Source organism: Crocuta crocuta, unplaced genomic scaffold, assembly GCF_008692635.1.
Source record: "Crocuta crocuta isolate KB4526 unplaced genomic scaffold, BGI_CrCroc_1.0 scaffold96, whole genome shotgun sequence".
In the NCBI taxonomy this organism is placed as follows: Eukaryota; Metazoa; Chordata; class Mammalia; order Carnivora; family Hyaenidae; genus Crocuta; species Crocuta crocuta.
In genome coordinates, this window is record NW_027531522.1 from 5,462,438 (window position 1) to 5,478,557 (window position 16,120).

The 16,120-nt window shown below is 38.9% G+C and overlaps 1 protein-coding gene across 1 annotated transcript in view; it reads left to right on the plus strand.

Moving 5' to 3' along the window:
* Positions 1–16,120, plus strand: part of NEBL (nebulette) — a 112,792-nt gene that overhangs the window by 39,556 nt on the left and 57,116 nt on the right. Inside the window, exons 10-14 of the mRNA XM_077772479.1 lie at positions 3,656–3,760; positions 5,716–5,823; positions 10,785–10,895; positions 13,629–13,739; positions 15,921–16,031. Of these exons, the coding sequence (XP_077628605.1) occupies positions 3,656–3,760; positions 5,716–5,823; positions 10,785–10,895; positions 13,629–13,739; positions 15,921–16,031 (546 nt within the window). The remainder of the gene's footprint in view (positions 1–3,655; positions 3,761–5,715; positions 5,824–10,784; positions 10,896–13,628; positions 13,740–15,920; positions 16,032–16,120) is intronic.

Genomic DNA, 16,120 nt, shown 5'->3' on the forward strand with positions numbered 1-16,120 from the left:
GGTTGCCGTTTCAAATACTTAGCATGTGGACCCTGACTTCACTGGTTCTTATAGCTGAGGACCCCGCCTCACCTGTGTCCCATCGCCTACATCTCAGAATAGCCCATGGTGATGATGAACTGTAATTTGGCTTCAAGTCATTTCTCTGCCAGTTTTAATAATTACATGCTCATTCAGTCACTCAAAATTATCCAGGTGTATTGAATATCTGCTTTGGGCCAGATGAGACCAGATGGAAAAGTATGGTGGGCAAGGAATGTGAAAATAGTTGTCATCGGGAGACATGCTTACAGTTCTGGGTTGAAAAAAAAATCTGAAGTCCAGACCTGGTTCCCCAGCTGTTAAGGAATGAGATAAAGAGGTGCCAGGGTGTCCCAGTCAGTTGACTATTTGACTCTTGGTTTCAGCTCAGTTCACGATCTCACGGTTCATGACTTTGAGCCCCACGTCGGGCTCTGCACTGACAGTGCGGAGCCTGCTNATCAGGTTTAGAAATGTCTATGCTTGGCTTTGACGTATTGAAAATTCTGTTCATTATTTTGTAATCGTCTTTTCTCCACCACTATCCCTGACCTCCTTCTTGAAACATATTACGCATGTAAAGAATTCATACTTGCAGAGATTTTTAACTTAATTAATCAACTTTATCACTGGTCCTCAGAAGAAAAGCAGTCTGCCCTTCTTCTGTCTGTCGGGCAGGTGGAGAACCGTAGAGGACTATCCGGTGCAGAATCAGACTCAGGTCCAGGACATTTTGTTCATGCTTCCTGCTGTTTCAGTGCTCATTCATCCCCCTCTGCATGGAGTCCTGCGCTCCTTGAGTGGCTCTTTCAGATTCACGTTTTCCTCCATAACTCATAGGGGTGTTTCTAAAAGTCTATATGTTTTTATTCTCCAATCTGGGGGCTTTCTTCACGTTCAGTCTTTGGCATCCTGTTTTGATCATTGCAGTCCCATTTGCCCTTCACCGTTCCCCGTCCATGCTTGGGTTAAATTTCCCAAGGACGCGGGGCGCCTGGGTGGCTTAGTCGGTTAAGCGTCCGACTTTCGCTTAGGTCATGATCTCGCGGTTCGTGGGTTCGAGGCCCGCGTCGGGCTCTGTGCTGACTGCCAGCTCAGAGCCTGGAGCCTGTTTCACAGTCTGTGACTCCCTCTCTCTCTGACCCTCCCCTGCTCACGCTGTCTCTCTCTCTCTCTCCTAGAAATAAATAAAACATTAAAAAAATTAAAAAAAAAATTTCTCGACGTGAGGATTCGCATGTAGATTAGACAATAAAAATATCATGGTGGTAATTTAAAAATTTGGTAGCTGGAAAAATACATACCACTCCTAAGCAATGTTTCTTTTCAAGAATATTTGAATAGTTCTTTTCAAGAATATTGACCTTTATATTTTATGAGAGTGGCGAAATTAAGAAATCATAGCTTAATATAAATTGTTTCTATCACCTCTTCAGCAGAGAAACCCAGCAAAGTCATATATTACATTTATTGTATATCCATTTTTAAAGTCTAAATCTTCATTCAGGTGGTACCTTTGCCTAGATTATAGACTTTTTTCCCCCGTTGAAAAATTGTGGCTGAATAATTACTTCATGGGAGAAAAAGAGTTTAAGACTCAAATGTGTTACTCTGAGGTGTCTATTTATTAAAGTTGTATGATAATGCATTGGCTAAAATTTACTGTACATTAGAATTGCCCTTTTAAATTTTAATGTAAAGAGAATGGGAATTTTGCTGATTTATAAAGGCAACTTAATTTTAGCAAAAGATTGAATAAGAAAGTGCTTAATACAGACATCCTGCCAAAATTAGTTGTCAGTTTGTTATAAATCGCTGTTTTTTAAAGACCTCTAAATGTCTTTGGTATAGATCAATTTTTTAAAAACGCTTAGTGTGTAGAGTAAAATTTGTCCTTATGAGTTTGAATGGCCATTCTAATTAAAGCTTTGAAGGAATATTTCCTCCTGGAAAGTAGAGCTCTGGCTCTTTTATAACATTGCATAAATGAAAAACATATACTGCATGTTACTCTGTGTTGTACCCACTAGGAGGCAACAGAGACTATTATATAAGGGAGAGCAAGTCTTGAAAATTGTTTTGCAGACCTTAGTTCAAATACATTTTGTTTTGTTGTTGTTGTCGTTTGTTTTTTAAATAGAAGTTTCTGAAATTCCCTGTCACTAACACCCATCACCAAGGACAGTATTTTTTAACCTTTCCTCAGTCTCTATCCACTATTGCAGACAGAGCATCCCTAGGCTTTACTAATTCTGGATTTTAAACCTATTCCTGGTATAGAATACGTTCTAGCATGTGACATTCAATTTATGATTATTTTAATTAGGTATTATAAAATAACTTTTAAGTACATTATAAAGTCGCTGAGCATGCTATTATCCTTTGACTTTATTTATTTATTTAAATTAGCAAAGGGGCCAAAATTTAGGGCTTATTTCCTTCAGTCAAGATGTCGGAACATTTGCATGAGCTCCCTGGGGCAGTTTACTCCCTCACTTTATTCTGGTTAGAGGGTTGGGGGACATAGGTCGTAGTGCTCTAATCGTCGGGAAGGGCTTCGGGGACCGTCGCTATGTCTCTCTTCTTGTGTGCGTCATCCCATCCTTTCCATCCCTGGCTCTGGGGTCTCTTCCTGCTTCACTCTCAGATCCCTGGAGCATCTGCTAAGACCTGAAAGTCACTTCTGTTCTGGCCAGCTCTTTCCTGCTCTCTTTCGAATGCAGCTTCCCTCTCCCTACATCCTACACAAAATCGCCATTTTCCCTGAAATCCTCATCGCCCAAGGAGCAACCAGCTTTCGCCTAAGTCTGTGTAGACTTGAGTCTTTGAGAGCTACTCTTTATCTCTAGAAGTCTTTTCCAAATAATGCAAAACAACTAAGTGTCTGATCTTTAATGGGAGAAATCATGGAGCAATTTTTGTTTTATCGCAGCGTGTTGTATTTGGAGTTCCACAGTTGCCAAATTTGGCGTCTCTTCCAAATTCACCTTTTTGTCTGTGTATCGAAATAGTAGTCGTAATCTAATTTCTTCACCTTAAAAATTCTACCGACTCCACCCAGACTCCTCTGTTTCTCTTGCAGGCACCTCCTACCCCCTCCTTTTAGGAAAATTAGTTGAATTAGTTCTCACTCTCTCATTTTCCTTATGACCCCTGCCACTCTTCCTCGTGGCTGAGCCCTCATGTACAATGTTTTTCCTTTTCTGACCCCAGCTTTCCTTTCCTCTGTTATTTCTTCCTTCCTTCTCTTCTCGTAGATGCTATCCAATGCATTTCTGTTTGAGGGTAAGGGCTGGACAGATTGCCTTTATTTTGCCAACTTGCTGGTTCACATGAGTCCCGTCACTGGCTTTTCTGTTGCCACTCCCCCTGTCTTTTACATTATGTTGACACCTAATTGTCCCCTGCTTGTCTTGAGTGTCTCGCTTTGGCCACCTAGAGCTGGTCTATACAGACTTGTAGGTTTCCCTTAGTGTCAGAAATCTACAAGAGCAGCCAGCGCAATGGGACCTGATCGTTTGTAGCTCTTGTTGCCTTGTTTTTTTCAGTTTGCATTCATAAGTATTAGTTGCTCTAATCAGTCTCTTTTATTCTGAATTTATTTTCCTGTTCATTTTCATGTTCTCTGTTTTAGCAAGAGTATAGAAAGCTTTTTGAGGAAAACAAAGGAATGTATCATTTTGATGCGGATGCTGCGGAACACTTGCACCATAAAGGCAATGCCACGCTCCAGAGCCAGGTGCGCCCCCACCCACACCCCGGTCTGGACCCTTCAACTACTCACTGCCGTGCGCCTCTTGTGTGCAGGTGCAGGTGCTGAAAAGAATGTGCATCTTGAGGAAGTGAACGTTGCTTTGGAAAATGTCAAGCACTATTCCATCTTACTGGGTTGGCGAAGCTGGAACCCTGTTTCAGTGGAAAAGCAGTTCGGAAAAAAAGTTACTTGACACAATTTTATACTTCTATATCAATTAATTAAATGATGATCAAATCTCATGATGATTTCAGGTTTTATAGTGTACTAATTTGTCATTTTGAGCTGCAGAATTAATTTTCCAGATGCAATGTTTATTATAGTTTCTCAGACCAGTTACAAGTGTGATTAAAAATTATCTTACATTAATGTTTCTTTCAACTATAAAATTCTGTGTCTTCCTTGAAAGAAATTTTAAAAAATCTTTCATGCACACTTTAAAGTTGGTATCTATATATTTCTTTTATTCTGTGTTTCAGCAGTTACAAAAGATGTCATTCTAGCATCTATTAAGATATAATTTTACATCAGTTTATTAAATGTATCCTGTGGAATATAAATTCCTTAATGATTTGATACTCACTTTCATTTATTTAAAAAATATACAAATCAAAAAAATTAGGGGCACCTGGGTGGCTCAGTCGGTTAAGTGTCCGACTTTGGCTCAGGTCATGATCTCACGGTTTGCGGGTTCGAGGTCCATGTCGGGCTCTGTGCTGACAGCTAGCTCAGAGCCTGGAGCCTGTTTCAGATTCTGTGTCTCCCTCTCTCTCTCTGCCTCTTCCCCACTTGTGTTCTGTCTGTCTCTCTCTCAAAAATAAATGGAGATTAAAAAAATTTTTTTAATTAAAAAATAAAAAAATCTACAATTCATCTACTTTAAGGTTTGGAAACATACGTTTTTTTTTTCTCTTTTTATTCTTATTTTCATTTAATTTTTCCCACAAAGTTTTATCCTAGCATAGTATGTTACTACACTTCACTTTCATTGATTATCTAGTTCTCTGAAACAAAAATAGTCCTACAAGTAGGAATTTAAAAACTCTGTTTACATTTCTTGCTACCACAAAGTTCTAAGTATTGAAAAGCTGCTTTTGTATTTAAATGTCATTAAAACTGCTGTTATTATTATATAACTTAAGCAATTTCATAAAAAATTGTTTACACATAAGGATTTTAATGAAAATACATTTCTGAAGGAAATAAATCATGATCAAAACTTTTCTGTGAATTTAATTTACAAAGGGATGTTGCTAAGAAAAAGCCAGTCCCTCTGACAGCTACGTATAATTCTGATTTCTGTTATTAGGAGATAGAACATATCGATCGTTTTATAAACTAAAATAGGACGGAGATTGCTTGTAATTGAAATAAATAATTCATGACATGATATTATGAAATAATGCAGGGGGAAACCGAAAGCAATCTCATAAAAGCTCTGTGTGTGTGTTTTACTCGATGGCTATGGAAAAATTCAGTGGCCCTAGAGAACACTGCCTTCCCTTTGACAGGAAGGCAAAATCATACCTATGTTTTCCTCCTTGTTCATGATTTACTCATAGACTTTTGAAGCATGACAGGGATCTCTCTGTCTCTGTCTCTATATGTATGTGTGTATACCATGAGTGTATCCATATTATCCCTGTATATATGAGGTATATCTATATATCCCAGTGATTTAAATACTTCATCCAAGTCCCAGAAGGACATTATTTAGCAGTTCTAAGTTATTTTTGTTTCTTAAATATTTTTATATATTTCCTGTTTACTTTCTTTGTATGTTATTAACCTCAGGGAGCCCACTGACCAACCCAAGTGGCCAGAATAATGTGATTTTAGAAACTAGAATGATTAATTTTAGCCATACTTCTTTTCCTTCGCTCTATTTGTAGAAGGGCATATGAGGTTTATGTGGTTTTTATACATTTTTTTCAATGAAGGTCAAGTACAAAGAAGAGTATGAGAAAAATAAGGGGAAGTCCATGCTTGAATTTGTTGAGACACCGTTGTATCAGGCTTCAAAGGAGGCTCAGAAGATGCAGAGTGAGGTGAGTCCCTTCGATTTGCTATCAACTATTTTTTTTAAGTTTATTTATTTTTAAGTAACCTCTACACCCAACGTGGGGCTCAAACTCATGACCCCGAGATCAGTAGTTACGTGCTCTCCCAACTGAGCCAGCCAGGTGCCCCTGTTATCAAGTGTTTAATGCATATTGTTGATGTTTTATCATTTGAAAGGAACTAGTAGAGTAATTCAGAAGGTTGAGTGGGTCTAGAGGAAAGCACACTGCCCAGGAGGACCAGAGACTCCCCTTCTAGAACCAGCATCCTGTCTGGGTCATGGGAATTCTGTGGCCCTTAGTTTTTGTCATTTGGCAAGTATAATATCAGGCCAGGTGAACTCTTAACCACCCTCTCAGCTTTCACATTCTATGATTATAAAGTTGACACTTTCAGGTTGTGTCCATGTAAAAAGTATGATGAATAGAGGGAAAAAATGAAAAGAAAAGAAAGAGCTGGCTGCTTTATTTGCCTTTTATTTTTCAGTGACAAGAGAACTAACATTTATTAGGTACTTACTTTGTGCTAAGCAATCTGATCAAACCTTTATAGATGTCAGCTTATTTAATCCCCTAGGCTGATAATCATCCAATGCAATTAATTGTCGTATCTGAAATTACATATCTGGTAAATGCCAATGTTTTAGGGCTTGGTCAAGTCATGAATGGTTCCCTTCTTTCTGTTGGCTTATTTAGTTGATGTTTCCCTCCCCCTGCAAATAAACAGTGATGTGGAAATTTTAAAATATCAAGAGAAGAGAGCAGTTAAGAATTTTTTTGTTCGTATGTACTTCGTTCTGTAGTTAAAACGATGCTGAATCATGTCCAGATATTCCCCAAATGGCTTTGCTCTTTCCCAGTGAGATTTCTTTGTTCCTTTTTTGTCCCTATATTTTTGGGGACCAGTCATCAGCACAGAAGAGTTTCTCTGCAGCCAACATCCAGTTTCTGTGGGTACATCAAGTTCTTACTTCAGAGGGACAGAAATAGTGGACGGTACTATCAGCTGACTACAGCACAGTGTTGTGGGGTGTTAGCCATGTGTGCCCTGTGGGCACTCTCTTTTCTGTCAATAACAACACCAAAGCAGGGAGAAAGGATAACTTCTGGGCAACAGAACCCTCACAAGAATTTTGAAAACAATTTATGTGTTATTGGTCGAAATGTCACAATTCATCTTCTCAAGGAAAGGGCACTCAGATGTTGCTACGGCTTCTTGAATTATCCAAGTTGTTTAATTTCTTCTTCAACCAAGAAAGGAGAAGATAATCACTTGTGTTTTTCATACCTCGTAACTTCTTAAGCCAATAGAGAGGAGTTTGATCAAGAATAGTCAGGTGAATCTTTTGACTCAATTAGCTCTTGGTTTTAACTGAACTGGCAGAGCAGGTAAATCTGGTCATCCAGAAGCCCTACAACTTACATTTAATGGGATAGCTCTTACCAGTCTATCTTTGTCTTCTTCAGTTTGGGCTGCTCTTAACCAAGTACCACAGACTGAGGAGTTAAACAACAGAAATGTACTCCTTATGCTTCTGGGGGCTGGAGGTCTGAGATCAGGGGGCCAGGAGGTCATGGTTCTAGTGAGATCCTTTTATGGGTGACATACTGCTGCCTTCTTTCTGTGTGCTCACGTAGCGGAGGAGCAGAGGGGGAAGCAAGCTGTCTCACGTCTTGTAGGAGGGCGCTAACCCGCTAACCCCACCATGAGGGCCTCCTCCTCCTGACCTCACCTGTCCTCAGCACTTTCCAAAGGCCCCACCTCCTAATGCTTCCGTCACATTGGGGAGGTGGGGTTTCAACATACGCATTTTGGAGTGACACGAACATTCAGCCCTATTACCTTTTCTGCATTTCGAGATAGTATATAAAGTGCTGTGTTGTTGCCAAGTGGGGAGAGTTCTAAGGCAACCTCTGGGGTGAGTCTCCGGGGCCTACAGCGGGTATAGTTCTTACCTGGCATCGCTCCTTCTCGGCCTTCTCTCACTCATAGTCCTCTCTCCTCCTTTCAGGAAAAGACCAGCACCTTCAAACTGGGCTGTGTTCTTCCCGTCAGCCCCAGGCTACTGTTATTTAGCTGTTTGCGCTACGTTGCCTTGTCTTATTCACAAAGAGATATGTTCCTGTCTTCTTACTCTTTGATCCGCTCTTTACTTTTGCTTCTGAGAACCCCATTTTCCCTGCCCTTCTTCCTCTCCGTGGCTGTGGTGCTCAAACTCTGTGTCTCAGGGAAGGCTGTCGGGAAGGCACATCCCTCGCTGCTGCCTCAGGACATTGCTTCCGTGGGCCTCGCAGTGGAGCCTGGGAATTGTATTCTAACAACGTCCCGGGAGCTTCTGAGGTGGGTGGTCCAGCGACCACACTGAGAAACAGGGATTCATCGAAGACAACAAGTAGTCCCCTAACTTAAAGTCATAAAAAACAGATGGAACAACCCAAAATATAAAGATAATCTGCTTCTCAGAGATTCAATGGGCAAAGTAGGCCAAATTGTTTTTCTTTAGGTGAAATGCTCACCTGATGTTTCCCTATTGGGGATGGACCCTCAAAGGAGAAAGATTCCCCAAGAACAAATTTCACTAGGCAGATGACAGGGACTTTAAAGGTACCTTCTGCACTGAAAAAGTGCTATTGTTCCTATGTAGGCGTGTTTCCTTGTGCAGAGCTTGGAAGTCTGCTAACTTTGCCTTTACCATTGCTATGGCTACAAAGTACGAGAGAAAAATAAACTGAAAAAACAAAAAATCTGTCAGATGAACTGATCGATTCCTTCTGGTTGGCTGTTTCGACGTCAGGTGCAAACCGCTTTAAGGTTTAACTGTAGTAATACATTTATTATATGCCATGGAGTTTGCTTACATCAGGGGCCGTGTGGGCCTTTTGTTAATATTGGCTTTCAATTTTCGCTATTCCGATTTCTGGTATTGTTACTAAGGGGCAATTATCTCTTGCAGAGGCTGAGACACATTTTCCCGTTAATTATAGCCATTGGCTATTGGATTTTTAGGCTCAGCAATTATGTTTCTGCTCAGCAGGGCTTGAGAAGAGAGAGAGAGAAATTTTCCCACAGAAAATATCTTGGGACCAAATTTATACTCTAAAGGCTAGAAACACAACATATCTAAAAATCTTAGACCAGTTGATGTGAAAGATATCTTTAAATGTAGGACCAACCAAGTGGACACAGACAGAACATGTGGCTTAGGGATGGTTTTTATCCCTAAGAGGTAAGCTTGTCAATGAGCCTCCTGAGCTCCTGTGAGTAAAGCTCAGTGTTTATGATCTCGGGAATAGTCACTAATATTTCTGTTACAACCTATAATTGGGCTTCTCTCACTTTCTTCTATTGCCAGGTATAGATTTAATCTGTCTGCTTTCTAGAAGAAATCTCTAAATCTGGCTTTGGAAAGGTCTTTGTCTTCTGTTTCGTAAATAGAGCTCTCTTGACAAAAAGCATACTAAAGGTTGTTTCTTTCCCCCCTGGTCATGTGTTGTCCAGTTCTGGTCATGATCAACCATCATTAATGACTTATTTCAGCAAAATATTTTTTTTCATAGAAGAAGGCATTTTTGAAGTCAATTATCTGAAGTAAATAAATATACCCATATTTATATTTTTACTATTTTTAAAGAGACATTTTTAGCCTGGGAATGCCCTGGATTCAGCTTTATAAGCGTATAATTTCAGTTAGTTCCACATAAAGAAGGGGACAATTTCTCATTGTTCTTTGGTAATATCTATAGTTCCTTTAATTCAGAATGTTCTCAAGGCAACTTCTTAATCACTTTGTTAAATTTTAATATTTCCGGGACATCTATTGTGGCCTTTTGTGTGTGTGTGTGTGTATGTGTGTGTGGTTCTACATAGATCATTTGTTGAACCAACTGTATGCGACACAAATACAGGTGAGTCAACAACATGCCTCTCTTATCCTCCCTCGTGGTTTGGGAGAATTTCTTTATGCAATTACCTGTCTCTGCAGTAAGTATATTATGAACCTGGAAATGGCTTTCCATTTTGCATTAGTAACAATCTCTCTGCAGTAATTACTTTCATCATCTTTATGATGCAATTTAAATAAAATACTTCGCTGGTAAAATATGGGCTTTTGTTTGTCTGCTAAGTATTTTACATGGACGGACGTTTTTGTTATTGAGAGAGATTATTTTTATACTCCTAAAGCATGAGTTGCCATTGGTTTTCAAATACATTGTTTAAATGTTGGAATTGAGGGAATCTTAGCCAGATGATGGCAGAGAATGTCAAAGGGGCCAGTGGGGGTATGGATGCCTGCCCTCCACAGCACTGTGGTCATTCCCCTTTTCACTCCTTGTTGTGAACCTGAGAACAATTTATCAGGTTGAAGAGAAGACTCCTCATAGTGTGATTTAATTCATATTGAACTCCGCAGATTGGTAGAGAAATATTCTCAGTGCCAAAATCATTAAGGGGAAATGTGCGCCAGCCTCCATTACATTTTAGAGATGGCCTTTGCTGAATTCACAAAAGGATAAGGCTGAAAGAGGTGAGAAGAACCTCAACATTAATGCTACTGTGCTTTGAATGGCCTCCTTGAAGCCAGGTTTTCTTCCCGTGGATGATCCACTTCCTTTAGAACGAACCAGTCACGTGATTCTCAAGTAGCCAACTTTACTGGTTTTCCTCTCCAAACTAGCTGATGTCAAATGGTGACAGACTGCTAAGATGTGACACAGCCTCACTCAGAGTGTTTTCCCAGAGGCAGTTGGTACTTGATGGCTCTGTTTTTGTTTGGTAGAATTCTAAAACTTACCGTAAACTTGGAATCATTCTCTTGTGCCTATGAAGACTCTGAGGTGGTAGAATTATAGAAGGAAAACATCAATTTTGTTCCGGGAGCTCTTGTTCTAATACCTTGTCAAGTCACTAGTATTTGCTAAATTTAAAATTATGTGTTTTTATTTAACAGAAAGTTTACAGAGAGGATTTTGAGAAAGAGGTTAAAGGAAGGTCATCACTAGACTTAGACAAGACTCCAGAATTTTTACACGTAAAGTACATCACCAACCTTCTGAAAGAGGTATGATCTTGCAAGTTACTATTACATATTGTGAAAGAAAACTAAAGAAATAACGCAGGAAATATTTACAGTTCTCTACTGTTTAAGATGTTAATCCATCCCTCTACTCTTACTTTAACCTTTATTGATAGAGTTTTCCATTTTCATTACTAACAGGAAAGTATGTGTTAATATTTCCACTTAAAGCTGGGGGAAGAACTCATCCAGATTTCCTGGAAAAACTTGAAAAATATTCTGATTTTGTGTTTGGTTCTATCTCAGAAGATCTACAAATAGTTGGTTTTACAGCAGGTTTCAAAAAAAAATTTTTTTTAATATGGGCAAGACAAGCTTAATTCTTTAAAATTTAGTTATTTAAGAATGTATATGAGAACCAGCTTTTTCTGAAATACCCTTGTAGCATTCTCATGATATCTGATATCAGAAATGAGATGCTCCAATGTGAAGGTTTGAATAAATGGCACTTTATTTATGAGCAGATTGTGTTCAAAGGGGGACAAATATTGAGCATATAGGCCATAGGAACTCGTGTTGATTTTTCATTGTACGCTCAGCAGGATTCTGCCCCTCCCCTAACTTGGTGCATTTTGGCTCACAATTAATGGATTATGTTTGTTGAACATTAAGGTCTTCAAACCTAACAATTAAAAATACCCTGTTCCTAGTCCATCCCTTTAAAAGTTTATTTCTGTTTTTGTTTATTAATGCCTGAAAAGTAACATGGAGCGCTTCCAACTCCCTGTTTAAATAGATTGTCTTTAGGGGGCCTGGGTGGCTCAGTTGGTTGAGCATCTGACTTTGGCTCACTTAGGTCATGATCTCATGGTCTGTGGGTTGGAGCCGCTGTCTGGCTCTGCGCTGACAGCTCAGAGCCTGGATGGAGCCTGCTTCCTGTGTCTCTTTCTCTCTCTGCCCCTCCCCCACTTGTGCTCTCTTTCCTCCTCTTGCAAAAATTTTTAAAAAATAGATTCTCTTTACATTAAGGAGAAGTATTAGAAAACTCCATTTCACCCCGAATTTTGAACTGAAGAAACTATTCCGCAAAAAAATATCTTAAACCAGTGAAATAAATTCGAGTACAATCACCTACACGAACTTCCTTAATAACCGAATGCCAACTGGCCTTTACCATTAAACTGCTCTTAGAAATGTAATGTGCTTCACCACTGTAATGTATGTGGGCCTGAAATAGGTGTATAATTCATGCAAGAGTGCTTTTTCTATCCCATCTTTTCTCACTGCTAGTTCTATACAATTTTTTGAAGTTGAAGGCTCATCGAATGGCAACTTCCTATTCTTACTGTCTTCTGTTTAAAAAATATGCACTATTTATACGAAATTTTTAAAGGGAAGTCTTTTTGGCATTTATATACAAATGACAATGCAAGGACTATTTTAAGGTCCATAAATGACTTTAATGTACATGCCACTGACTTTCTCTTTAACTTCTCTTTTTGAATGAATCTTATTTTAGATTTATTGATGCAGAGCTTATGCATCAGGATAGGAAAAAGCCCAGAAGATGATGATTAAACATCTTCTAATTTAGTTATTTTTAAAGGGACTCTCAGTAGCTTAATGAAATTATAACTTTTCTTTCTAAGTATAAGCACTTAGCTTTAAATCGTCTTTGCAATTTTTACTTTATTATGGTTTTTACATTTACACTGCCATTCAGAATGTTCAAAAGATTGTTTTATACTTCATTTCATTTCATTCTCCCAATTGGCCTTTGACATGGTAGAAAAAGTATTTTTATTTTCATTTCACCTGTGTGTGTGGAATCAAGGCTCTGTTACTTAAAGTCTTTTGAAGGTCAAGGGACCAAATAAGAGAAGAATTCTGACTTTCATCCAGATCATTGGACTCCAGCTCTTTCTAAAATTACATTCAGGTCATTACAATGTTGTGTAGGCTCTTAGTTAAGCAGAGGACTAGCTAATTTAATTATAGTGGACAAAGAGAAAATAACATCAAATAAACCTTAGAATTAACTGGAACATGACTTCTTATTATTAAAGGAAGTCCCATCTTTTATCTCCCAAGTTAGTCATAAGTGCGACTTAGTTGAATTAGATAAAAATATATATTGTTTTCATAATGCATTGAGTAGGGAAAGAAAAGAAATTCATTAGTAGAAAAAAACCCCAAGTTGTATTTAAATATTAGTAAAGACATTTGGATCTACTTAAACCATAATATTAAAATAGATGACATTTAAACTATGTATTATCAATCTGTAGGAAATTATTTGGTTTTATGGATCTGAGTAAAGTGGGTTTTTTTTTTTTTTCAAAACTTTGGCTACATTAATCCTTTTGATTTTGTAATTTTCAATTCTTTCTCAACTGTGATCTGTTGGTGATTCATATTTTATAGACAACTTTCAAAGAAATACTTCAAATAATTAATAAGAAGCATCCATTCCTAAGATCTTCTTCACCACTTAAAAGGAAGACATCTTTTTAAAATATGGCACCAATATGGTACCAAAATATATTGAGAGAAGGGATGAAAGGGAAAATACTGATAAGACTGGAAGCCACTCTAAACATGACTAAAAGAGAAAATGAAGTCTCTGTAGGGAAGAAGGAGTGTGAATACTCAGGAGTCTGATTCGTTCCTCTCTAGAAATATTTTCTCCCTTCTGTGATCTCTAGAAAACATGAGAAATGGTTTATCAGTTAAAGAGTGTCCCAGGAAGTGCTGAACTGTAATGTTCTTGTCTCATAGAAGGAATATAAAAAAGATTTGGAAAATGAAATAAGAGGGAAAGGAATGGAACTTAACTCAGACGTTCTCGATATTCAGAGAGCAAAACGTGCATCTGAAATGGCGAGTGAGGTGAGTATATTCATTCACCAACTGAGAACATATGGATTTTTCAGTCGATTTCCTTGTCTGTAAGTCTTTCTCAAAGATTATATACAGGCCACAACTTCTGTGTATAAGACAAATATGAGTAGCTATGTCCTAGTAGTCATTTCCCAGTCGATGAATTAAAAAAATATATATATATGTTCACCCTCTCCTTTCCATGTGGCATGAGAAACATGACCATTTCCCCACTGTAGAGAAATAGACATCAACCAGACTAAAATAAGAACCCAGATTACTTTTATGAGATTTAACTTGGTCTTGCAAATAAGTGAAAGGCAGAAGGTTGGGAAGGAGCGCTGTGTTCCGTCAGTAATACAGTTCGCGAGCTCTCCTGCCCACAGCCCTGCAGAGCCCTCAGGCCCTTACCTCACTTGCTGGATGAGCCACAGCAGTCTCTTTAGGGAATAAAAAGGGCCGTTGCTCTCTCTCTCTCTCTCTTTTTTAAATTTCTTAATGTTTTTATTTATTTTTGAGAGAGAGAGAGAGAGCAGGGGAGGGTCAGAGAGATAGGGAGACACAGAATCTGAAGCAGGCTCCGGGCTCTGAGCTGTCAGCACAGAGCCCAACACGGGGCTCAAACCCACGAACCGTGAGATCATGACCTGAGCCAAAGTCGGGCGCTCAACTGACTGAGCCACCCAGGTGACCCGACCGTTGCTCTCTTGACATGGAATTTGTAGGAACGAATGACATGCCCCTGAAGCACTGTCAATGCTTTCTTTCATCCTCATGTTATGTTACTTTGGTGTCAGGTAATGGCACTGTGCCCGAAGGAGAGTCTAACTGAGTTGAACAGTGAGACGTTTAAAGTTGTGTCCCCATATGTTCGTAACCTGTGGTGGCGTTGATGATGGTGACTCCATTAATGAGGCTGCAAATGATAAGAACCCAACTCAAACCAGGTTAAGCAACAAAGGGAATGGTTTGCCTTATAAATAGTGAAGTCCAAAGTCAAGTCTCCTTCAGGTTGGAATCCAAATGATGTCTCTCTTCCCTCATCTCTCCATTCTGTTATCTTCTCTATGGCTTCAACCTCTGGAGGCTGTCTCCAAGTGATGGCCCCTCTAACAGTAGGATAGCTCACGTCTTTGCCATTGATCCCAGTGGGGAGTGAGCATCTGTTTCATATAGTTACAGTGAAGATCTCAGGATAGAATCTCATTGGGCCCATTCTATCCTGTGCCCACACCCACCTGTCCTAATTATTGTGTCTGGGGCCAGAGGAGTATAATGTGCAGATAATCTGGTATGGTTCTCGTGGTCCCTCATTTGTTTAGTTAACTTCTTTGGTAGTTTAATCATACTTTAAGTATAAAAGATTCTAAATTGTTATGTGTTTTAAGAAAACGTAGGCACATCATTGGCCATATTCATGTTCTTAAATAAGTTAAAGAAAGCATGAAACGCCACTCTGATGTCTGGCTAATACTGTCATCACAGATTCTTAAATTAGTAATTCTGTACAGATTTTTCTGTTATGGTGACATGTGCAGTCCACATTCAGATGTAGATCCTGTAATCACTTGTCAGTAATACTTGGAAAAATCCTTTTAGACTCGCAATGGCAGAGTCCGTCCACACAGAGTTGAATGGCATGATTGTAGCAGGAACAGTATCTGAAAATAGGAGTCGAAGACCAAAAGAAGCTATCACTTATTGAACACCTATTCTGCCCTGGGCACCATGCTATATGCCATCTCATTGATCCCCACAGGGATCCTGTGTGGAGGAATTGTTACCCACATTTTGCAGATGAGTAAACCAGAAATGTTAAACATTCCTAGTGTCACAAAGCAATTGAGCACCCTGGCCTCAAAGTCAACCTTCTTTCTCCAGCAACAGCTCTTTTAAACCTCCTTCTTTATCCTCTGGCCCCTAAGACAATTGTCAGTGAAAATTCTCACCATGTATAGTAAAAATCTTCAGCATTTCCTATATTCTTTTTCAGTGAGAATAGTCACACAGTTCTAAGTAATTCAGAAAATTTAGTTCTAGGTGATCATTCATAGCACAAAGTAAGCTGTTTTCTTATCATCTGTTCAGCCAGTTTTTGGTATCATTGATTACAGATAGTATGTTTATCCACAGAGTGTCTGAATATTATAAAATGTTGGGTGTTTTTCTTTGTTTGTTTGTCTGTTACAGAAAGAGTACAAGAAAGACCTGGAGTCAAAAATTAAAGGGAAGGGAATGCAAGTTGGCACCGATACTCTTGAAATACAACATGCCAAAAAAGCTTCAGAGATCGCTAGTCAGGTTGGTGGAGCGAATGGTGGAGATGCCTTAGAACCTGTATTTTGGAATTTAACAAATCATATTCACAACCTGATTAGCACACAGAATTT